This window comes from Pelophylax lessonae (genome assembly GCF_965119305.1).
Source record: "Pelophylax lessonae genome assembly, chromosome: 1".
NCBI classification, from domain to species: Eukaryota; Metazoa; Chordata; class Amphibia; order Anura; family Ranidae; genus Pelophylax; species Pelophylax lessonae.
Genome location: NC_138768.1, coordinates 456,803,854 through 456,829,430, shown reverse-complemented (window position 1 = coordinate 456,829,430; position 25,577 = coordinate 456,803,854). Strand labels below are relative to the sequence as shown.

At 44.4% G+C, this 25,577-nt stretch overlaps 1 protein-coding gene across 2 annotated transcripts in view; it reads left to right on the top strand.

The window, feature by feature from the left end:
* CPAMD8 (C3 and PZP like alpha-2-macroglobulin domain containing 8) overlaps positions 1-25,577 on the top strand; it is a 472,168-nt gene that overhangs the window by 373,756 nt on the left and 72,835 nt on the right. For both annotated transcript variants that reach the window (XM_082260961.1, XM_082260960.1), the window contains one exon: positions 1,048-1,153. In XM_082260961.1, coding sequence (XP_082117087.1) covers positions 1,048-1,153 — 106 coding nt within the window. The remainder of the gene's footprint in view (positions 1-1,047; positions 1,154-25,577) is intronic.

Here is a 25,577-nt window from a genome sequence, read left to right as displayed (position 1 = left end):
TTTTGCCTAGCTACTCCTAAGGAGAGGAAATCAATACCCCATTGGTGAAGACTGTATGAGTGGGCGGCGACTGTCGGAGAACTCAGAGAAAGGAATTTTACGGTAAGATTTTACAAAAATTCAGTTTTTTAGTTTTGAATGCGGTATAGGAGGCTTACAAGCTATGTCAAGGTTTTATGTCTGTGTCCCCACTCGTAAAATGTCCCAACCCCCCCCCCCCCCCAAATTTGCCATGGTAACCATTGTCACAGGTACTGAAAGTGAGTTTTGAGTTGACAATGGAACAGGAGATCCGAGATGGGGTTTCCATCACTTTGGATGTATACAGTATGCTCTTGCTTCCTGTTGTGTGTGCAAGGCAGAAAATGAACACACACCTCACCGATGGGACACAGACAAAAAAAAAAAAAACCAGAAAAACCACAGGGGTTTTTATGCTCTAAAATGCAAAAAAGATTTGGGCTATAGATATACTTTAAAATAAACCAGTACTAAATCAACCTAAACCAGGCAATACTTTCTGACAACAAAAGCTAAAGTTTTACTTAGTAGTGTGCCACTTTCGTATATATATATATATATATATATATATATGTACACATATATAGGAACAGTCGTGTCTTCTAAAAAATATCACTTATGGACTCCCTATATAGTGATGTTGGGATCAGAAGACATGCTGGTTTGCCTATTTTTCCCTACTGAATACTTCCATTTAGAATTTGCTAATCTGCACAGAACTATGCAAGTCAGCAACGCAGCCAAATAGTGATCCATAAAATGTATGATTCTCTGAAGATTTAAAAAAAAAATCTGCGTACACATGTTCTGGTGTATGCACAAATGTTTTATTGATTTGCCCATCTTCTAGGTTTCTAGAAATTTTAGCAGTAAGTCTCTGCCCAGCCTACTCAAAGTATGTAAGCATCATTGCTACAATGGCTCTTGTAAACTGCTGTCTGTGACATTTTTTATATAATAGCTGCCAAGATTGTTTAGCAGACAGTACATACACCGCTTCCATGCTAAATCTGATTTGTTTTGCAGATACCAAGCCAATGTATGACATGTGTAAAGATGCAAGCATTTAGGGAATATGTTGTGGGAAAAACTGCACCTGTTCCGGTCAAAATCTATGACTACTATGAGCCAAGTAAGTGCCATTTAAGCCTGTCTTGTGGATAGACAGCTTCTTGTTTTATCATCTTTTCATATTACATTCTAATGTAAGCTTGCAAGAAAAAGGCAACCAATCCTAATACTAGTATACAGGCATGTTTACAAATGAGAATGCTTAGTATGGACATATATTTGAGCCATCATGCATCCCTAGGGCTGTTTCTTGTTTCCGAATTAATTTAGGGCATTCGTATTTATATACATGCCTATTTGGGATAAATAGGGAACAGATATATTGTACTATGTGGGTTATCCTCATCTTGAAGAAGCGGGCTAGACCCGAGAAATGCATATAATTGATTGTGGTATTAACCAGTTCATCCACGTACGTCCAAAGAATGAAACTTTAATCACAAGCTAATAACACCAGTACCATCAGCTTGTGCGGGTTTTGCTTAGCAGGCTCCCAGATTCAAAGTGAAAGTGATGCGGCAGCTCCATAGCAGCTGATCACTTTCACAGAGGTGACAGAGCTTTCACCCCCCCCCCTTCTCTGGCGTCCCCCCTCCTGGTTCCTGGGCTGTCATCCTCTTACCAGAGCCCAGGAACACAGCCGCTGGCTAGGGGAGAAAGATCGATGTGAGACTGAGGCAAATCAATGCCTCAATCTCACATGCAAACAATTAAACCGAACTATAATGGCGCTTTTCCACTGCATGGAACCGAACGGTTCAGCTCGCTTTTGTGCTTTTCCGCTGCTGGTACCACATGGTATGGTGTAGGAACAGTTCGGTACGGTACGGCAGCGCTTTTCCACTGCATGGAACCGAACGGTACGGCTCTCAAAAACAGTACCACCTCGATTGTGGTTCCAAGAGGTACCATACCCGGTACCATATCCCACAATCCTTTGCATGCTGTCACTACTAGCCACTGATTGGTCAGAGAATCCCACCCACCCCGTTGTTATCCCACCCACTTAACTTTAGTACTACTTTAGTGGAAAAGCAAACCATACCGTACCGTACCGAACCGTTCCAACACCGTACCAGCAGTGGAAAAGCAAACCGGGCCAAGCAGGGCCAAGTAGAGCCAAGCCGGTACTTGCAGTGGAAAAGTGCCATAAGTCACTTACGGTTTCAGATGCGCCATTTCCTGGCTAGTACAGCGAGGGGACACATCTAACCAAGCCGATCTGTGCTTGGTTAGATGGTGTAAAGGGCAGGGAAGACATTGGGGTCTATTAGACCGCTAGGGACTTATTTACTAAAGCTGAAGAGTGCAAAATCAGGTTTACTTCTGCATAGAAACGAATAAGCTTCTAACCTCAGCTTGTTCAGTTAAGCTTTGGCAATAAAACCTGGAAGCTGATTAGTTTCTATGCAGAAGTGAGCCTGATTTTGCACTCTCCAGCTTTAGTAAATAAACCCCGTAATGTCTCCATAAAGAGTGCCTGTCATCTGCCCAATGCTAATCAAATAAAAATATACTGAACAAAATTATAAACGCAACACTTGTTTATGTCCCTGTTTTTCATGAGCTTAACTCAAAGATCTAATAAAACCGGGATTCATCCATGAAGAGAACACCTCTCTAAAGTGCCAGATGCCATTTAATGTGAGCATTCGCCCACTTCAATCGGTTACGACGATGAACTGCAGTCAGGTTGAGACCCAGGTGAGGATGATGAGCATGCAGATGAGCTTCCCTGAGACGGTTTCTGACAGTTTGTGCAGAAACTTTTTGGTTATGCAAACCGATTGTTGCAGCAGCTGTCCGGGTGGCTGGTCTCAGATGATCTTGGAGGTGAAGATGCTGGATGTGGAGGTCCTGGGCTGGTGTAGTTACACGTGGCCTGCGGTTGTGAGGCCGGTTGGATGTACTGCCATATTCTCTGAAACACCTTTGGAGACGGCTAATGGTAGTGAAATTAACATTCAATTCACGGGCAACAGCTCTGGTGCACATTCCTGCAGTCAGCATGCCAATTGCACACTCCCTCAAAACTTGCGATATCTGTGGCATTGTGCTGTGTGATAAATCTGCATACTTTAGAGTGGCCTTTTATTGTGGCCAGCCTAATGCACACCTGTGTAATAATCATGCTGTCTGATCGGCATCTTGATATGCCACACCTGTGAGGTGGATGGATTATCTTGGCAAAGGAGAAGAGCTCACTAACACAGATTTCGACAGATTTGGGAAAAATATTTGAGAGAATAGTTGAGAATATTTGAGCCTTTTGTGTACATAGAAAAAGTCTTAGGCTGGCCATACATTATACAATTTTCTTACAATTTTCTATAAAATTGTCTTTAAATTTACTTTCAGCTATGTAGTACAAAGGCCTGCCTCATTGGATAAAATTGAAAGTGATGTTTAGTTTTGACCTCATATTATATGGTTTTTGGTAAATCTAACAGAAAATTGTACAAGAAAATTGAACATATATGGCCAGCCTTAGATCTTTGAGTTCCGCTCATGAAAAATAGGGGCAAAAAAAAAGTGTTGTGTTTATCATTTTGCTCTGTGTAAATAAAAGAAAAATGTTAAAAAAAAAAAAGAAATTGTAATAAAATATAAAAATAAAATTAAATAACCCAATTGCCCCTAACACCTGCACAAACGCAAGCCTAGAGTGCGCACACGCATGCAAACCATGATCGCATCACACATGTGACATATCACTGTAAATGTCAGAGTAAGGACAATAATTCTAGCACAAGAGCTCCTAATTAACCACTTGCCGACCAGCCGACATAGGTAATATACTGCAGCAGGTCAGCCCTGTTACGCGAATCGACGTACATGTACGTAGTTTCGTGTAGCGGTTAGTGGGAGCTAGAGAGGGAGCCAATCAGCAGGTCCAGCGGAAGCGATGTACATGGGGCACCCACGAATGCTCCCCATGGAGACAGAACGGCGGTCTACCGATGTAAACACGGCAGACTGCTGTTCTTTCAGTGATGAACACAAGGATCCTGTGTTCCTCCTATTCAGAAACATGTGTTTCTGGGTTCATCCAGTAAATACAACCCTCACACAGTTAGAAAGCATCCCCTAGGCACACATTTAACCCTTTGATCACCCCTGGTGTTAACCCCTTCCCTGCCAATGTCATTAGTACAGTAACAGTGCATATTTTTAGCACTGATTACTGTAGTATTGTCACTGGTCCCCCCAAAAGTGTCAGGTGTCCGATCTGTCCACTGCAATGTCGTAGTCCCTCTAAAAATCACTGATCGCCGCCATTACTAGTAAAAATAAATAAATAAATAAAAATGACATAAATCTTTCCCCTAGTTTGTAGACGCGATAACTTTTCTGAACACCAATCAATATACACTTATTGGGATTTTTTGTATGTAGCAGAATACATATTGGCCTAAAATAATGAAAAAATTTGATTTTTTAATTTTTTTATTGGGAATGTTTTATAGCAGGAAGTAAAAAATATTGTTTTTTTTTTTCAGAATTGCCACTATTTTTTGTTCATAGCGCAAAAAATAAAATTGCAGAGATGATCAAATACCACCAAAAGAAATCTCTATTTGTGGGGAAAAAAAGGACATCAGTGTTATTTAGGTACAGCGTTACACGACGCACAAATGTCAGTTAAAATAATGCAATGCCGTATCGCAAAAAAATGGCCTGGTTATTAAGGGGGTAAATCCTTCCAGTCCTTAAGTGGTTAAAGTGCTTGCGTAGCTGTGCTGGAAACTCACTCTGCTCTCCTCCAATGATCAGACTTGTACTGGCACGTTCTCCCCCACACAGCCATTCACTGTGATGATCATTGTGCTGTTGCTTCTCCTCCCCCCAGCTCTTATGCAGCTGGGAACAGGGGGAATGGGATCACTTATAAAAATGGGAACAAAAAAGGTATTCATAATGTTTTTTAAAATCTATACACAAATGTTTGCTTTTCATTTCAGTTTTAAACTGAATGGGTTGTTTTACAAGGTGCTCATTTACAATCACTGACTTTAACTCTAAACTGATGAGCTGTAAAGGCTTTAAAAGCGTCACCTATGGAGATTTTTGGGCACTACAGTTTTTGGCGATATCGCAAATTTTAAGACATGGAATGTTTGGTATCTATTTATTCAATTTAATCTCATCTTTTATATTTTAACCAAAAATCAGTATTATATTGTGTGTTTTTGCACTAAAATTAATTTTATTATATTTGTTTTCTGAAAATTTGCATTTAATAAACATTTGCGCAAATATCATGTGACATAAAAATTTGCAACCATCGCCATTTTATTCTACAGGGCCTCTGCTTTCAGAAAATATATAATGTTCTGGTGGTTAAAGTAACTTTATTGCCAAAAATGAAGATGTATGCAAAAAATAACAAAATTGCTCTGGACCCAAATTGGTTAATAATGGAAATATATACAAAGCTGAGAGCTTTTGTATTGCAACTGTATTTTTGCTCTTTAAGAGCTAGGTGAACTATGTGCTTTTTGGAAACAAATAAAAAAAAAAAAGATGTTTATTTTTTTAGCTCATGGCGTGCTCCCAGCACAGAGACTGGGGTCTCACCAAGAGTTCCAACAGTCACACCCGGAACGACCGATTCCTGGTCTCCTGATCGCTGTGATAGCCTCTGATTGGCTATCACCCTGATCAGTCACTGTGAAGCCCGCCCCCTTTTTTTATTCTCTGTGAATGGATGAGAGAGATACATTGTATCATTCTCTGTCCTTGCAGAGATAGAATAAAAATAATAATTTAAAATATATATATATATTTTTTAACCACTTCCATACAGAGCAGTTACACCCCCTTCCTGCCCAGACCAGTTTTCAGCTTTCAGCGCTCTTACACTTTGAATGATAATTACTCAGACATACAACGCTGTACCCAATCAAATTTTTTATCATTTTTTTTCACACAAATAGAGCTTTCTTTTGGTAGTATTTAATCACCACTGGGTTTTTTATTTTTTGCGACATAAGTGAAAAAATAGTAAAAATTTGGAAAAAAAAACATTTTGTTTTAGTTTCTATTATAAAATTATGCAAATAAGTATTTTTTTTTCATAAATTTGGGCCAAAATTTATACTTCTACATGTCTTTGGTAAAAGTAACCCAAATTAGTGGTTATTATTTTGTTTGTGTGAAAGTTATAGAGTCTACAAGCTATGGTGCCATTCATTGAAAATTGATCACACCTGTTGTACCGACGTCCTATCTCATTTCTTGAAGCCCTGAAATGTCAGGGCAGTACAAACACCACCCCAAATGACCCCTTTTTGGAAAGTAGACATTCCAGGGTATTTAGTAAGAGGCATGGTGAGTTTTTTGAAGTTGTAATTTTTTCCCACAATTCTTGGGAAAATGAAGAATTTATTTCTTTATTTATTTTTTTACACAAAACTGTCATAATAACAAGTTATTTCTCACACGCAGTATATGCAAACTTGCAATTACACCCCAAAATACATTCTGCTACTCCTCCTGAGTATGGGGATACCACATATGTGGGACTTTGTCACAGCATAGCCACATACAGAGGCCCAACATGCAAGGAGTACCATCAGGTGTTCTAGGAGCATAAATTAGACATATCATTTCATTACAACCTATCACACTTTTGAAGGCCCTGGAGCACCAGGACAATGTAAACCCCCATAAAATGATCCCATTTTGGAAAGCAAACACCCCAACACATAATCTAGGAGGCATGGGCTGCAGATAGGTACTCAGGTACTCTGATGGGCTGCGGACAGGTACTCAGGTACACTGATCGGCTTCAGAAAGGTACTCGGGTACTCTGATGAGCTTCAGAGAGGTACTTGGGTATTCTGATGGGCTAGAGACAGGTACTCGCGTAATCTGACGGGGTGCAGATAGGTACTCGGGCACTCTGGGCTGGAGACAGGTACTTGGGTACTCTGGGCTGGAGACAGGTACTCGGGTACTCTGATGGGCTACAGAGAGGTACTTGGGTACTATGATGGGCTGCAGAGAGGTATTCGGGTACTCTAATGGGCTGGAGACAGGTACTCGGATACTTTGATGGGCAGAAGACAGGTACTCAGGTACTCTATTGGGCTGCAGATAGGTACTCAGATACCCTGATGGGCTGGAGACCGGTACTCGGGTACTCTGATGGGATACAGAGAGGTACTCGGGTACTCTGATGACAGGTACTCGGGTACTCCAATGACAGGTACTCAGGTACTCCTGTGACAGGTACTCGGGTACTCTAAAGACAGGTACTCAAAGTACTCGAGTACCTGTCACCAGCCCATCAGAGTACCCGAGTACCTGTCATCAGAGTACCCAAGTACCTGTCATCAGAGTACCCGAATACCTGTCACCAGCCCATCAAAGTACCAGAGTACCTGTCATCAGAGTACCTAAGTACCTGTCATCAGAGTATCCGAATACCTGTCACCAGCCCATCAGAGTACCTGAGTACCTGTCACCACCTCATCAGAGTACCCGAATACCTATCATCAGAGTACCTGATGGGCTGGTGACAGGTACTCGAGTACTCTGATGGGCTAGTGACAGGTACTTTGATGGGCTAGTGACAGGTCCTCTTTATTGGGGGGGCAATCAGTGTGTTTTGGGGTGCACTATGATCGGTAACTAGCTGTTTCCGCAATCTTCTCCTCACACAGGAGCAGTGTGTGAGGAGGAGAACACGGTGACAGCTAGTTTCCGTGTTCTCTGTTGACATTCAGTGAACGGCTGTGATTGACAGCCAGTCACGTGGTAAAAGCGAATTTCATTGGCTCTTTACCTAGATCGGGGATGGGCTCTGTCCGAGCGACGAGCCTCGTCTCCGATCGCCGTGATGCGCGCCCCGGAGAGCACGAGCGGCTCGTGCTGGAGCCGCTCGTGTAATCGGCTGTGATTGCACAGAGTTGATCACGTGGTAAACAGCCAATTTCATTGGCTGTTTAACTTGATCGGGGATTGGCTCAGTCTGAGGGACGAGCCTCATCCCGGATCGCTGCGCGCCCCCGGGGGCACGTAGTAGCGGCGAGAGCACTTCCTGCCGGTGTAATTTGACTATGGCCCGGTATGGAAGTGGTTAAAATACCTAGATCAAAGTTTGATCTACGGTGAGGGGAAAAAAGTATTTGATCCCCTGCTGATTTTGTAAGTTTGCCCACTGACAAAGAAATGATCAGTCTATAATTTTAATGGTAGGTTTATTTTAACAGTAAGAGACAGAATAACCACAAAAAAATCCAGAAAAATGCATTTCAGAAAAGTTATAAATTTATTTGCATTTTCAAGGCTGACGTTTGGTAACGCGAACCTTCAGCTCCCCCCACATATTTTCTATGGGATTAGGGTCTGGCGACTGGCTAGGGCACTCCAGGAACCTAATATACGTCTTCTTGAGCCACTCCTTTGTTGCCTTGGTCGTGTGTTTTGGGTCATTGTCCTGCTGGAATACCCATCCACGATCCATTTTCAATGCTATGGCTGAGGGTAGGAGGTTCTCACCCAAGATTTGACGGAACATGGCCCCGACCATTGTCCCTTTGATGCAGTGACGTTGTCCTTTTCCCTTAGCAGAAAAACATCTTTAACCACTTGCCGCCCGCCCACCGTCAAATGACGGCGGGACGGTGCGGCCATTGTTCTGGACGGGCGTCATATGACGTCCGCCCATTCAGGCAGGGCAGGCGCGTGATCGTGTGCGCGCCGCCCTGCTCTGTCGGTGGTGGCGTGTCCCCGGGACACAGCGCATCACCGGCAGGGGGGAAACAGCCAATGGGCATGGCTGTTTCCCACGTGATTGGCTGTGTTCCAATCACACAGCCGTTCACAATAGGAAAGCCCGGAAGAAGACCGCACATGCGCGATCGGGAGCGCGCAGCGCGGTCATGTCGGTGGCTCTGTGTTCCCACTGACAGTGGCTGTTTACTATGTGATTGGCTGTGAATCCATTCACAGCCGATCACAAAATGTAAACACAGAGCAGTAACTCACTGTTACTAGCTCTTCTCCCCTCACACACTGTTTCCAGTGTGAGGAGAGCAGAGCCAGAAACAGTGAGTTACTGCTCCGTATACCTGTCAATGTAAAAGCACAAAAATAAAGGTCCCCACACAGTCCTCAGCCCCCCCCCCCCAATTGCACCTGTCACCCAACAGTCACCTCATCAGTGCCCAGAAATTGCCACCCATAAGGCTACGTTCACATGTGAGCGTAGCGATCGCGGGCAGAATCACAGCGACTCTGCCTGCGATCCGGAAATCACTGCAAATCGCGGGACGTCTGTGCGTTGCCCGTGATTTGCAATAGCACCCCAAACGCTGTGCGATGTTGCTGCGATTTCCGCCTGCCGAATCACGGTAACATCGTGCAAACAGCGCATGATTCCCAAAAAAGGTACAAGAGCTTCTTTGGGGCATCATGCGTTGTTTGCGTGATGTTACCGCGATTCGGCAGGCGAAAATCGCCGCAACATCGCACAGCGTTTGGAGTGCTATTGCAAATCACGGACAACGCACAGGCGTCCCCCAATTTGCAATGATTTCCGGATCGCGGGCAGAATCGTGGTAATTCTGCCCGCGATCACTACGCTCACATGTGAACGTAGCCTAAAGTGCACCTGTCGTCATCTGTCACCCCCATCAATCGTCGTCACTTTTCACCCCATCAGTGATCGTCATCTGTCACCCCATCAATCATCATCACTTGTCACCCCATCGGTGATCGTCATCTGTCACCCCATCAGTCATCGTCACCTGTCACCCCATCAGTCATCGTCATCTGTCACCCCATCAGTGATCGTCATCTGTCACCCCATCAATCATCGTCACCTGTCACCCCATCAGTCATGGTCACCTGTCACCCCATCAGTCATTGTCATCTGTCACCCCATCAGTCATTGTCATCTGTCACCCCATCAGTCATCGTCACCTGTCACCCCCATCAGTCATCGTCACCTGTTACCCCATCAGTGATCGTCATCTGTCACCCCATCAATCATCGTCACTTGTCACCCCATCAGTGATCGTCATCTGTCACCCCATAAATCATCGTCACCTGTCACCCCATCAATGATCGTCATCTGTCACCCCATCAATCATCGTCACCTGTCACCCCATCAGTCATTGTCACCTGTCACCCCATCAGTCATTGTCATCTGTCACCCCATCAGTCATCGTCACCTGTCACCCCATCAGTCATCGTCATCTGTCACCCCATCAGTCATCGTCACCTGTCACCCCATCAGTCATCATCATCTGTCAACCCATCAGTCATCATCATCTGTCACCCCATCAGTGACCGTCACCTGCCACCTATCAGTCACCTGCCACCCATCAGTGATCATCCGCAGTCAACCGTCACCCGTCGCACAGCCCATCACAGCCAGCATGTCAAAAAGGATGTACAGCAGCGAGGAGGCCCTTCAGGTCCTCTCCATGACTGATGAGAGCACCGGGAGCTCTCATCAGTATCCGAATCCAATTCTGAATCCGATTCGGAATTTGAAATCGCTAATAGTAGCGGATCGGAGATGGACTCGGACTATTCCTGTACACTTTCCTTTATAGAATGTATTTTGGGGTGCAATTTTTTGCTATATACATGCAACCACTTACCGACCGCCTAACGACTATATACGTCGGTCGTTAAAAGCTAAATACTGGGGTTATGGCAGAAGATAGCTGCCATAATCCCGGTATTTTTTTAAACGGCGGACGGTCGGCTTTCAGATAAGGGTGGTCCCAGTGGCGAATTCGCCACGAAATTACCCTTACGGTGCAGGGGAACAGGTGCCCCACCCCTCCCGCCGCGTCCCAGATGTTTTCCCAGCTTACCGGACCTGCCGGCAGCGGGGAAAACTATCCGGTCCCTGATCCTCAGAGACAGGAAGTCGAGTGAGGGCAAGATGGCCCTCACTCGACTCTATGGTCTTGGAGGAGCGGAGCTACGTCAAAAGTTGTTGCCTAGCAACCGGTTTAAAGGGCCGCTTTTTTTTTTTTCTTTTTCGACAATTTTTTTTTTTTTTTTCCTTTTTTAGTGTAGTTGTGAGGTGTGAGGTCTTTTTGACCTCAGATCTCACAATAAAGAGGACCTGTCATGCCTATTTCTATTACAAGGGATGTTTACATTCCTTGTAATACAAATAAAAATTATCAAAACATTTTTTCTTTTAAAACTGTGTAAAAATAAAAAAATAATAAATAAAATAAATAGGAATTAAAAATAAAAATTAAAACGCCCTGTCCCCGTTAGCTCGCGCGCAGAAGCGAACGCATACGCAAGTCCCGCCCACATATGTAAACGGTGTTCAAACCATACATGTGAGGTATCGCCGCGATCGTTAGAGCGAGAGCAATAATTTGAGCCCTGTCCTCCTCTGTAACTCTAAGCTGGTAACCTATAGACATTTTTAAAATGTTGCCTATGGGGATTTTTAAGTACCAATGTTTGGCGCCATTCTGTGAGCGTACGCAATTTTGAAGTATGACATGTTGGGTATCTAATTACTCGGCGTAACATTATCTTTCACATTATGGAAAAAAATTGGGCTAAATTTACTGTTTTCTTATTTTTTAATTAAAAAAAGTCAATTGTTTTCAAAAAAATTGTATTTGGAAGACTGCTAGCAAATATGGTGTGATAAAAAATATTGCAACAATCTCCATTTTATTCTCTAGGGTTTCTGCTAAAAAAAAAAGATATAATGTTTGGGGGTTCTAAGTAGTTTTCTAGCAAAAATAATAATTTTAGCTTGTAAACACCAAGTGTCAAAAATAGGCCCAGTCTTAAAGTGGATAAATGGACAACTTTGTGTAAAGTGCTACTTGGATGTTAGGCCTCTGTATGTGGCTAGGCTGTGTAAAAGCGTTACACATGTGGTATCGCCATACTCAGGAGGAATAGCAGAATGTATTTTTCCACATTTTCCAAAAACTTGGGGACAAAAAATGACATATTCAAAAGACTCATTATGCTTCAAAAATTATACGTTGGGCTGTTTGCTTTCCAAAATGGGGTCATTTTATGGGGGTTTGCTATGTACATGCTATGTGTTGGAAACATTTCATAAATGGACAACTTTGTGTAAAAAAAAAAATGCATTTTCATTTTCTTTCCACAGTTTCCAAAAACTTGTGGAAAAAAATGACACGTTCAAAAGACTCATTATGCCTCAAAAATTATACGTTGGGGTGTTTGCTTTCCAAAATGGGGTCATTTTATGGGGGTTTTCATTGTCCTGGTGCTCCAGGGCCTTCAAAAGTGCGATAGGTTGTCAGGAAATGATATGTGTAATTTATGCTCCTATAATGCCGGACGGTGCTACTTGGATGTTAGGCCTCTGTATGTGGCTAGGCTGTGAAAAAGTCTCACACATGTGGTATCGCCATACTCAGGAGGAGTAGTAGAATGTGTTTTGGGGTGTAGTTGCAAGTATACATATGCTGTGTGAGAGAAATAACCTGTTAATATGTCAATTTGTAAAAAAAAAAAAAAAATATCTTCATTTTGCAAAGAATTGTGGGAAAAAATTACAACTTCAAAAAACTCACCATGCCCCTTATTAAATACCTTGGAGTGTCTACTTTCCAAAAAGGGGTCATTTGGGGGGTATTTGTACTTTCCTGACTTTTTAGTGTCTCAAGAAATGAGATAGGCCTTCAGTACATCAGGTGTGATCAAGTGTGATACATTTTTAATGATTAGCGCCATAACTTGTGGACTCTATAACTTTCACAAAGACCAAATAATATACACTTATTTGGGTTATTTTTACCAAAGATAAGTAGCAGTATAAATTGTGGCCAAAATTAGTGAAGAAAAATGACTAATTTGCAAAATTTTATGACAGAAACAAAGAAAAATGCATTTTTTCACAATATTTTCAGTCTTTTTTTATTTATAGCACAAAAAATAAAAAACCCAGTAGTGATTAAATACCATAAAAAGAAAGCTCTATTTGTGTGAAAAAAAAAGGACACAAATTTTTTATGGGTACAGTGTTGCATGACTGAGTAATTGTCATTCAAAGTGTGAGAGTGCTAAAAGCTGAAAATCGGTCTGGGCAGGAAGGGGGTGAAAGTGCACTGTAGGCAAGTGGTTAAAGCATCATATTCCAGCTCCATGTGTGATGGTGGGGATGGTGTTCTTGGGGTCATGGGCAGCATTCCTCCTCCTCCAAACATGGCGAGTTGAGTTGATGCCAAAGAGCTTGATTTTGGTCTCATTGACCACAACACTTTCAACCAGTTCTCCTCTGAATTATTCAAATGTTCATTAGTAAACATTAGATGGGCCTATACATGTGCTTTCTTGAGCAGGGGGACCTTGTGGGCTCTGCAGGATTTCAGTCCTTCACGGCATAGTGTGTTACCAACTGTTTTCTTGTTGACTATGGTCCTAGCTGCCTTGAGATCAATGACAAGATTCTCCCATGTAGTTCTGGGCTGATTGCTCACCGTTCCCATGATCATTAAAACTCCACGAGGTGAGATCTTGCATGGAGCCCCAGACTGCGGGAGATTAACAGTTGTTTTGTGTTTCTTTCATTTATGAATAAACACACCAGCTGTTGTCACCCTCTCACTAAGCTGCTTGACGGTGGTCTTGTAGCTCATTCCATATACAAGATATTCTGCACAGAGGTCAGAATTAAAAGGAAGGTTAGATGGTCGGCAAAATTAGGGACGCAATGTAAGTATAAATCATAGCAATTTACTTAAAAATATTGTGGTATGTAAATACATTACCGTTCAGATACAAAATTGGTTTATGATAATATGGTTTTGTTTATTATCATATACCAATTTTGTATCTGAACGGTAATGTATTTACATACCACAATATTTTTAAATAAATTGCTATGATTTATACTTACATTGCGTCCCTAATTTTGCCGACCATCTAACCTTCCTTTTAATTCTGACCTCTGTGCAGAATATCTTGTATATGCGATGTCTGGTTAGGTCGGACATGTATTATGACAATAAAGGGATTAACCATAGCACCCAAAATCATGTGCTCCATATAAAACCACTTTTATACTATTGTAGCTCATTCCAGCCTTATGTAGGTCTACAATCTTATCCCTGACATTCTTGGCCATGGTGGAGAGATTGGAATCGGATTGATTCATTGCTTCTGTTGACAGGTGTCTTTTATATAGGTAACAAGCTGAGATTAGGAGAAAGTGCTCCTAATCTCAGCTCGTTACCTGTATAGAAGACACCTGGGAGCCAGAAATCCTGCTGATTGATAGGGATCAAATACAGTACTTATTTTACTCAATAAAATGCAAATTAATTTATAACTTTTTTGAAGTGCGTTTTTCTGCATATTTTTGTTGTTATTCTGTCTCTCACTGTTAAAATAAAACTACCATTAAAATATAGACTGATCATTTCTTTGTCAGTAGGCAAATGTACAAAATCAGCAGGGGATCAAATACTTTTTCCCTCACTGTAGGTCAGGGTCAGTTTTTTTGGACAGGAGTTTTTTTTTTAAATTAGTATCCATGTCAGTTGGTGTCATTGTCAGTGTGTTTTAGGTAGAATTTGAAAAAAGCAAAATGCACACTATTGTTTCGGGGCTGTACTACGGTTACAAACAACAACTAACATTGACGTATGTGGTATTGGTGCGATTGTCAGGAGCAGGAGAATTTATTTTGGGTTCTTTGTTGGTAGGTTATGGCAGTAGCAAGAAATATACAGTTACATTTTTTACAAATGATTTTTCTCTATCGTCCATTGACAGACGCAGCCTCATCTCCATAAGCTGAGTGGGTTATGCTGCCACCTGCAGGAGTAGTCTAGGCAGTACGTTAGTAAAAAACTTTTAACATGTACACGCCCACGATGCTGTCCCTCCAGGCATAAACCCCACTGCCACAGTCCAGCACACCAGTTTGTTTCTGCCTAGAGAAGGAGTAGGACCTAGGTTTCCTGCCGGGACTCTAGTCTCAGTCTTTTCAGAATGCTTTCTTTTTATTTCTCTTTACTCACTTGCTAGCTAGTGTTCAGGAAATAATTTTCCTGTTGATCTACAAGTATTGATGCTGGCTGGGGCTTCGCATTGGATAATCTAGATCCTTATGGTCCCCCCAGTCTGGTCTACAAGCATGAGCAGGTTATAGTCCTGACCTGGGCCTTGCCACGACGGTCCCCCTTTTCTGGATGGGGACGAGCCTACGAGCAGATGCCTTGCCGGGACGCGATGACCTGGAACGCAGCGTACCCTTCTGCTCCCTGTAGCTTCCTATTAATATGTATGGGCATCCATCTTTGTGTAGCCCTTGTGCTATGCTGAGCAATGTTACCTTCCTCAGGCAACATCACTTCCTGTCTATTTGTTTCCTGCTATTGGCCGAGGTCACTTCCATTCTTTCTCTCCATGCTGCTGGAAGAATTAGGAGGACAGTTTTTTCTGAGGTGGTACAGCATATTCCTGCACTTTCTGCTGTCAGTTTAGTTTAAAGGGGTTTCCTGCAGACCACTGTGATCGGTGGTGGATACCGCAATCGGCGCTCTTAAAGTAACAGTACTCCGTTTTTTGAAAATTGCAATATGGACTGCGCAAACACCCTCAGACCCACACTGTGTGACTCTCGGACAGCCCGGATCGCAGTTGCCGGCCGCGATTTCAGCAGCCCTGGAATGCCTGGCGACTAAAGTTAATTTAGTCATGAAAAAGGTTGATAGCTGAAAGCAACCGCTGCCTTCTCCATATATGGAGGTGTCCTCTAATTCAGAGGCTGATGGGGTTGCCCCCGATGCCCCCCTACCTGAGGGGTCGCTGTCCTTGCAGTCAGATGGTGAGGAAGACCTATCCTCTTCAGCTGCCGTGCGGGAACGCACATTAGTGGAAGCTCTGATTATTTCAGTAAAGGATACTTTAAAATTGGCGGATGAGCCCACGCCTGCAGGGACGCGGGTGGCTTTTGGCTCTCAGAAGTCTATAAAAGCTGACAGGGTTTTCACTTGTCCCTCCACTTTTCACGATATTGTGAATGACCAATGGCGGCGTGTTAAGCACGTGTTAGTGGTGCCAAAATGTTTTAAATGCCGGTACCCTTTTGCTGAAAAGGTCTCCAACCGTTGGACGGTGCCGCCTATGGTGGACCATCCTGTTTCCAGATTGAACAGATCTACCCTTGTGCCTGTGGAGGATTCCTCGTTTTTTTACGGATCCAATGGACAGGGGGGTGGAATCCCTTTCTCGCCTTCTTCATGTGCTGGCGGGTTCCATTTTGAAACCGGTTTTTGTGTCTGTGTTAGTTTCACAGACGTTGATGGAATGGATTAGGGGTTTGCGGGAGTCTTTGAACCCCGAGACTGTTCCTCCCGAACAGCTGGAACTGTTGGAGCAGGTGATACAGGCTCTGGTGTTCCTGTGTGATGCGTCTATGGATGCGGCTCCCCTGGTGGCCAGGGTTTCGGCCATGGGCATTGTTTTATAATGCATGGTTTGGTTGAAAAGCTGGTCGGCTGACCAAGCCTCTAAGAAAGCCCTGGCTGATCTCCCCTTTCTGGGAGAACGGTTGTTTGGCAACTTATTGGATGAGTTTATCAAGGGCCTGACTGGCGGGAAGAGAACTCTTCTTTCTCAATCCTCCAAGAGTAAGACACCCCGTACTAAGCGGGGTCCCTCCTTTTATGCTCATAAATGTTTTTTTCGTGCCTAATAGGTGCAAGAAAAAGGTAAGCCGTTCAGAACTTCTGGAGGAACTAAGAAGCCTTGGGGCAATCCCAAGGCCAGTCAGTCAGGTGCTGTGGACAAGTCCTCTTCAGCATAAAGGGACGACATCGCCCGACTCAGGGGTGGGGGGACGTCTGCGCTTCTTTCAGGAACCCTGGCCTTCCTTTATTCAGGAGGATTTGTTTTGCGAACTGATTTGCTCCGGGTAAAAGATCGAATTCTGGTCCCGGCCAGGGGACAGGTTCTTTCAGTCGAATCTGCACCTGTGTCCGGAGCGTTTGAAGGATCTGTGGGAAGCTGTGCGGGATCTCCTGGCTCAAGGGGTGATTGTACCGGTTCCTCCGCAGGAACACTTTCAAGGTTTCTATTCAAACCTGTTCAAGGTGCCGAGAAAGGAGGGCAAAGTGCATCCAATCCTGGACCTCAAGGCTCTGAACCGTTTTGTGCGGGTGCAGAAGTTTGGAATGGAGTCCATTCGGTCGGTGGTGGCATCTTTGAATCAAGGGGATTTTATGGCTTCCATTGATCTCAAAAATACGTATCTCCACGTCCCCATATTCGAGGGACACCAGCGATTCCTCCGCTTTGTGGTGGCAGAGGAGCACTTTCATTTTGTGCCATTACCCTTTGGTCTTGCCTCGGCTCCCAGAGTTTTTACCAAGGTCTTAGCCCCTGTGCTGGCCTTATTACATCGACGGGTTCTCTCGATTGTGGGATATCTGGACGATCTCCTGTTGCGAGCAGTCTCCCATTCGGATCTGCTGAACAACAATTCCATCACAATTCAGATCCTTCAGGAATTTAGGTGGACGATCAATTTCCACAAATCTGACCTGACACCGTCAGAAGTTGCAAGGGGTGGTCAAATTGCTGCTGGGGACCGAAAAGTCCTTATTACAGGCTTGCATGAGGGCCCTGGGTCTGATGGTCTCGACCTTTGAAGCGGTCCCGTTTGCTCAGTCTCACATGAGACCGTTGCAGAAAGAGATTCTGGCAAAATGGAACAGAGATCCTCGATCCTTGAACCTGATGATTTGGTTTAGCCATCTCACGAGTCACCTGTCCTGTGCCAAGGCAAGTCCTTCCTGCCAGGGTTTTGGACGGTGGTCACCACGGACGCCAGCCTGTCAGGCTGGGGTGGAGTACTGGGGAAGCTCTGTGCCCAGGGGACTTGGACGATGGAAGATTCTTCCTTGATGATCAATATTCTGGAGCTGAGAGTGATCAAGCTCTGCCTTCTTCACTGGACGAGTCGGCTACGCAGCCACGGCCGTGGCTTACATCATCCCTGGCGGCCAAGGAGATGCCCGAGATTCTGGTGTAGGTGGAACACAATGTTCCGGCTCTTTCTGCAGTCCTCATCCCGGTTGTGGAGAATTGGCAGGCGGATTACCTGAGTCGTCAGGTGTTGGATCAAGGGGAATGGTCCCTTCATCCGGAGGTGTTTCTTCTCCTGTGTGCCATGTGAGGGACTCCGGAGGTGGATCTGTTTGCGTCTCACCCCAACAGGAAATTTCAGAGGTTTGTGGCCAGGTCTCGGGATCCTCTGGCCGACGCCACAGACGCTCTGGTGGCTCCTTGGAGTCATTATCGCCTGATCTGTGCCTTCCCTCCGCTCGTTCTCCTGCTGAGGTTTCTTCACCCGGTGGTGATGGAAGGCATCCCGGTCATTCTGGTGGCACCAGACTTGCATCAGCGGTCCTGGTATGCAGAACTGGTAAAAATGGTCGTAGATCCTCCATGGCGTCTTCCTCTGTGGGAAAATCTACTATCTCAAGGACCGATCTTCCATCCTGCTCTACGGTCGCTGGCTTTAACGGCTTGGCTGTTTAAAGCAAGGTGTTGAGGGATAGGGGTCGCTCTGATTCTGTGATTCCTACCCTTTTGTAGGCCAGGAAGTTGACATCTAGGAAGATCTATCATCGTACGTGGAAATTGTACATTGCTTGGTGTGAATCGCTGCAGCTGCACCCTCGCTTGTTCTCTATAGCTAGGGTTTTGGCCTTTTTACAAAAAGGGGTTGAGCAGCGCTTAGTTTTGGGCACTATCAAGGGCCAGGTGTCGGCCTTGGCTATTTACTTCCAACGTCCATTGGCTACTCATAGTTTGTGTACACTTTCATTCAGCGTTACCGCGGTGGGATCTTAATCTGGTTTTGTCTGTTCTTCAAAAGCCTCCTTTTGAGAATATTTGGGAGATTTCTCTGCTTTATTAGTCGCAGAAGGTTGCCTTCCTGGTGGCTATCACTTCTGCCTGCCGAGTCTCTGAGTTGGCGGCGCTGTCCTGTCATTTGCCTTATTTGGTGGTCCACAGGGATAAAGTGGTCCTCCGACCTAATCCGTCTTTTTTTTCCCAAGGTGGTGTTGGATTTTCATCTGAATGAAGACATTGTGTTGCCTTCTTTATGTCCTAAGCCTAAACATCACAAAGAGTTGCCTTGCACTCTCTGGATGTGGTTCGGTTGGTAACGGTTTATCTGACGGTTACTGAGTCCTTCAGCAAGTCGGACTCTCTCTTTGTCCTTCCGGGCGGTCCTCGCAAAGCTTTGGCTGTGTCCGCTATGACCATGTTGAGATGGATCAGGTAGACGGTTGTTCAGGCTTATTCGCTCAAGGGTCAGGTTCCTCCTTTCCCTGTGAAGGCGCATTCTACAAGAGCGCTGAGTGCCTCTTGGGCTTTTCGCCATCAGGACTCGGTCATACAAGTTTGTAAGGCAGCGACTTGGTCATCTGTGCACACCTTTACTAGATTTTACAAGGTGGATTTGTTGGCATCTTCGGATGCCTCTTTTGGCTGCAAGGTTTTGCAGGCTGCTGTTTCATAAGAGAATTTTGTTTTGTTATTCTCTTGGGGGTCTTTTACCTGGGTGAGCTCCTGTTGTTTGGTTGAGCTCCATGTTGCCCGGTTGGCTAGGTTTAGCCTTTTGGAGTCGACGTTACTGTCTGGTTGTTTTCCCACCCCTCATGCCTATACTGCTTTGGGACGTTCCACTCAGCTCATGGAGATGCGTCTGTCGATGGACGATAGAGAAAATAAGATTTTTGTAGAATTCTACCGTAAAATCTTTTTCTCTGATGCCTCTGTATGGGGATGGTTCTTTTGTCTTCACTGCTTGCAACTAAACTGATGTGCTGGGCTGTGGCAGTGGGGGTTTTGCCTGGAGGGACAGCCCCGTGGGCGTGTACATGTTAAGTTTTGTAATAACGTACTGCCTAGACTACTCCTGCAGGTGGCAGTATAACCAACTCATAACCCACTCAGCTCATGGAGATGAGGCTGTGTCTGTTTTCACTATTTTCGGGCCAGTTTTCCTTTGATAATAAAAAAAAAAATCAAGAGATATCCATTACCATTTACCACCAAATGAAAGCCAAATTTGTCCAGAAAAAAAACATGGTACAATCCACCTGGATGCACAAGGTAGTTGTGATGATACAGTATCTCACAAAACTGAATACACCCCTCACATTTTTGTAAATATTTTATTATATCACTCACTTTTGTTGCCAGTGGTTTAGAGGGGACAGCAAATTTACACTGTTATACAAGCTGTACACTCACTACTACATTGTAGCAAAGTGTAATTTCTTCAGTGTTGTCACATGAAAAGATATAATAAAATATTTACAAAAATGTGAGGGGTGTACTCACTTTTGTGAGATACTGTATGTACGGTTTTACTAACACATGGAATAATTGGGTTTGGCATTTAGATTAGTTTTACCCTTAGGTGCGAAAAGGGTTAAAGTCTATGGAGGTAATCGACACAGCAATAGGGGTGTATATTATCCTGTTTTGATCTCTATTGAATATATAATTCCTAAAGTATAACTAAAGGCAAAACTTTATTTTTTTTTTTCGTTTTGAACAGAGTGGAAATGGATTAGAACACATCCCAGGTTTTTATCGCTGTCTGTGCCCGTTAGGGAGATTCACCCTCTCTATTTGTCTTGTTTACAGTTATCATTGAAAGTGAAAGTAAAAGAAAATCCCAAATATTCGGTTGTCCCCAAAAAAGTAATGGAGGGGAAATCTTCCAATGGGGACGCTAGATCTGGTGACCTGGGGTCCCAAGGAATTCCCGTAATTTGCGGAGATTTCCCCTCACTTCCTGTTTTTGCTATGGGCCACCTACAGGAGGATTTGGACACTGGTAAACAAACAAATAAATTATAACCTCTTCTACATCCAGCAGGCTTTTTTTTTTTTTTTTTTACTAGTGTCTAGGGGGATGGACATCTTTTCTCTTTTCTTCAGTCAAGACTACTTTTTTCTTCAATCAAGTTTCCTCTACAAGCTACTTGAGCTGATCTTTATTCACAGCTATCTGGATTAGTGTTCCCACGGCACTAGCTTCAGGCCCCACAGGACTGGACAATTGATAGCCTGGAATTAGACCATTGGGAGCTGGACTCTGCATTGTGGTGCTATCCAGACTTGAGTATACTGTTAGCCACAGAATACTTTCTGGGTTCACAGCTGTAAAACAGCTCCAGCTGTGATCCTTTTTCTGAAGACTTGCTTCGTAAATAAGTGCAGGCTGAGACCAGGAGCTACCTCATTACTGGTGCGCCATTGAAATCCCCACTTTCTGTTTGCTTTACCACATTTGGGGTAAACACAGAGGACTGCTCTTTCCGCCATACAGTGTTGGGGAATTGCTTTCCTGCCACTACTGACTGCAAGTGACACATGGATCTGTTGTCCACCTATGGTGACCAGGTCATCTCTGTCCACCTGAACCTCTCTTGCTGTCAAATCCTGAACACATGGGGAACATTCCAGTGCTGTCTGAAGTGCACACTTAAAGCATCCAACAGACTGGATTTTGGCATTCTGCTGAAGTAGACTTTCCTAGATCCCTGGAGTATTTCATTGCAGGCATGCAGTATTTTGTCAGCCAAATTGCCACCTAATTTCTGACTCTGACCACAGAGGTCATAAGTGTGCTTATTCACCATGAGGGGGCACCCCCAAAAGTAGAGGGATGTCAGTTAGCCTTTGCAGACATTTGGACAGCCAGCATCTCAGATACGGTTTCTAGAGGTCCGCAGTATGCCTCCTGCTCAGTTCATGTCATCCAGCCTGTCTGTGTCACTGCATAGATTGGCAGATCTCCATGCAGACCTCATAGGTCTTCTTGAGCAGGGGGTCATCCCCCCAGTAAATGTGACAGAATGGTTCTACTTCAACATGTTCATAGCTCCCAAACCAAAAGCTGTCAAATGCCGCATCTTGGATCTCAAGGCTCTTAATCTCTTCATCCAGTCTCAGAAATTCTTCGTGGAATCCACCAATGCTGTCATAGCCTTTCCCCGCCAAGGAGACTATCATGGATATTTACTTGCATGTCCATATTTTTCTAACACATCAGTAATTTTTTTGCTTTGCAGTGGGTTCCCAGCACTTCCAGTTTGCGATCCTGCTATTCAGACTATCTTCTATAACTGGAGTGTTCATCAAGGTGCTGACCCTCATGCTAGCCTTGCTGGACTTCCAGGGCATCCCCATTGTTCAATATCTGGATGACTTCCAGAGGGTAAAGTAGGGACAGGTTCTGTCCCAGAATGTAGCTCAAACTGTCTAGGCCTTGCTAAGGCTTCTTTGGGTCCTGAAACTTCAAAACTCATTGCTGGTACTGACTCATCGCTTAGATTATCTGGGTCCTATCTTAGGCACTGTTCTATCCAGAGTTTTTCTTCCATTGGAGAATCTTCACAATCGCCCAACTCTTTGCTTCTGCTTGAGAACGCTGGACAGAGTAGAGGGTCATCTGCTCAGTTAGACAGTGTCACAGCACTGGTGTACATCAAGTAAGTCATGCAGAAATCATGAGGTGGCAAGAAAGGTAGAATGGATCCTGATCCATTCCTGACCTTCGCAATCAAACGTTGTACACTGTTTACATCTCAGACATGGACAATTAGAAGGCAGAACAGTTTAGGTGTTTCAGGACCTTGTCACAGCTTGGAAACACCAGATGTGGACCTCCTGGGTTCTAGGCTTAACAACAAACTGAAAAGGTTTGTCTCCAGGTACAGGGATCCTCTGGTGGAATCAGTAAATGCTCTGGTAGCTCCTTGGGATTAATACAGCCTGATCTGCTACATGAAATTCCTTTCTCTTCTGTTCCATAGGATCGAGAGGGAGAACCTTTAGGTGATCCTCATGGCTCTGGACTGGCAAAGGTGAATGTGTCACTATGACCCGATCAGACATCTAGCAGAAGCATCATGGGCTCTTCCAGATTGTCCAGATCTTGTGACTCGGTTTACCTTTTTGCTTCACGAACACTGACTTTAATTATATAAAGCCTAGGTTTAAAGGGACAGTGGCATCATTTAATTAGCAATTCCCATGATGCTAAAGGCTATAAGGTCGACCAGCACATATGGAAGGCAAAATTTCAGCGCAGGAAATTCTCTGAGGGACCTAATCCAGATGGGCCTGGATTAGCATTTAGCCTTGATTACCATCAAGAGTCAAATGTCGGCACTTTCAATCTTGTTCCAAAGAGCACTAGTAGGGATAGACCGATTATAGATATATCGTTGGCTGATATGCACTTTCCCCAATATATCGATATCGGCACGGGAACTGCCCGATATTGCCGATATTTTTGTGATGTCATTCTGCCTTTTTAGGCCGCCTCCCTCACCTTGGACAGCCTCGTCTGGAGTTGGGACTAGTCTTGCGGGAGTGTATTACAGCCGTACACCCACCCACAGCAGCCCGGTGCCAGCCAGCCACCCACATCCACAGGCCCTATACCAGCCAAACACCCACAGGCACTGTACCAGCGAGCCAGCCAACCACCCACAGGCATTGTACCAGCCAGCCACCCACAGGCCCTGTACCAGCCAGCCACAGGCACTGTACCAGCCAGCCATCCACAGGCCCTGTACCAGCCAGTGACCCACAGCCCCTGTGCCAGCCAGCCACCCACCACAGGGTCCCAGCCAGCCACCCACCACAGGGTGCCAGACAGCCAGCCACCCACCACAGGGTGCCAGACAGCAAGCCACCCACAGAAAGGGTGCCAGACAGCCAGCCACCCACAGGCCCTGTACCAGCCAGCCACAGACACTGAACCAGCCAGCCGCCCACAGGCCCTGTACCAGCCACCCACAGCCCCTGTGTCAGCCACCCACCTACCACAGGTGCCAGCCAGCCACCCATCACAGGGTGCCAGCCAGCCAGCCACATACCACAGGTTGCCAGCAAGCCAGCCATTAAGCATTAAACAAAAATTAACATGTTCAGTACCAGATTTGTGTCAAAAATTGTCTTTATTTTTCAAAACGTTAATTGTACAAAATATCGGCCCATATCGGCCGATACCGATACGTTGTAACCAAAATATCTGTATCGGCCCTGAAAAAAACATATCAGTCTATCCCTAACCACTAGCTTCTCATTTCTTGAGTAGAACTTTTGTACAGAGTGTCTCTCATGTGGCGTATCTTGTGCACTCCCCTTTGACTCTGACTGGCATCTCAATTTCCTTTTTTTGGCATTTCAAAAACCTCCTTTTGAGGCTGTCAGGGATATTCTTCTTTCTACTTTCTCATACAAGGTTGCATTCCTTGTTGCAATCACCTCTGAGATTTGAGTGGTCTTGAGGCTTAGAATTTCCTTGATTCCTAACGTGGTTTTGGTCTTTCACCTCATCTAGAACATTGTTCTTCCAGCCCTGTCTGGCTGCAGTTCATCAGAAGCTGATCTCCTTTCATTGCCTGGATGTGGTTTGCGGCTTTGCGCTGTTGTTTTGAATTTGGACCAAAACAGTCCGAGATTATATCTACTGCCTTCCCAATCTGAGAATGAATGTGCGCACATTGAATAAACCAAACTCTGACACTCAGTTCAGCCATTAGTTCGTTCTGATTTTATTAGTTCCTCTTTTATCTTTATAAAGACTGAGGAAAGTAATTTCCAAGAAATAGTCATATATAATACCTATAAGGTGGTGATTGGATGATTGGAGTATCTATGTGTCTATGTCTTCCTTCCAGGACATGACAAGGTCTTATTTTGGGTGTAGTCTCCCTGTTCAAGCGCCATCTTGCTTCAACGAAAGGAGGGGTGATCTAACTGCATTTTGAGTAAAGTAGTAAATCTCAGCAGTAACATATATACATAAGGTATGCACCATAAGTGTGAAATAGGCATTTCACCAATATAACCAGTATTGCATCCATTACAGGTTCCCCCCTTGAAATGTCTATTTCAATCTGTCCCTATTACTACTAGAGCACCTATTCACCTGGCCCATACTCCACCGGAACTTTTTTGGGGGCCGTATATAGAGAAGAGCGGTAACTAGCTCACTACCCCCCTCGATACAGCTTGGAGAGGGCGGTCAGGTGCTATCTATCCCTATAACCCTATAGAACTGTGAGATAATGAATAGGGATGAGTGACTATAGAGGAATGAAGGGTTTGTCCTCTTCCATCATAAGGCGGTCTTCTTCTTCTATTAGTACTGTTACAGCCACCTGGGCGAGCACCTTCTGCCACCCACTCATCCAGCTACAATACTGAGTTCAAGGGTCTGTAATACTTCTTCTTCAACTTAAGAGACTCAAAACCACCTGATCCCTGGCTTCGAATTCATCGGGGACCCCCCCTTGGGACTCCTTTTCATGTACACATGAGGGTCAAAGCTTCCGGAGGGAGCTGTTCGCTTCCTCCTGCGGTTGGGTGCTAGGTCAGTGTATTTATCAGAAGTATTATACTACAAAAAATCAAAAAGTAAATGCAACTGCTTGTGTTCTAGATGAATTGTA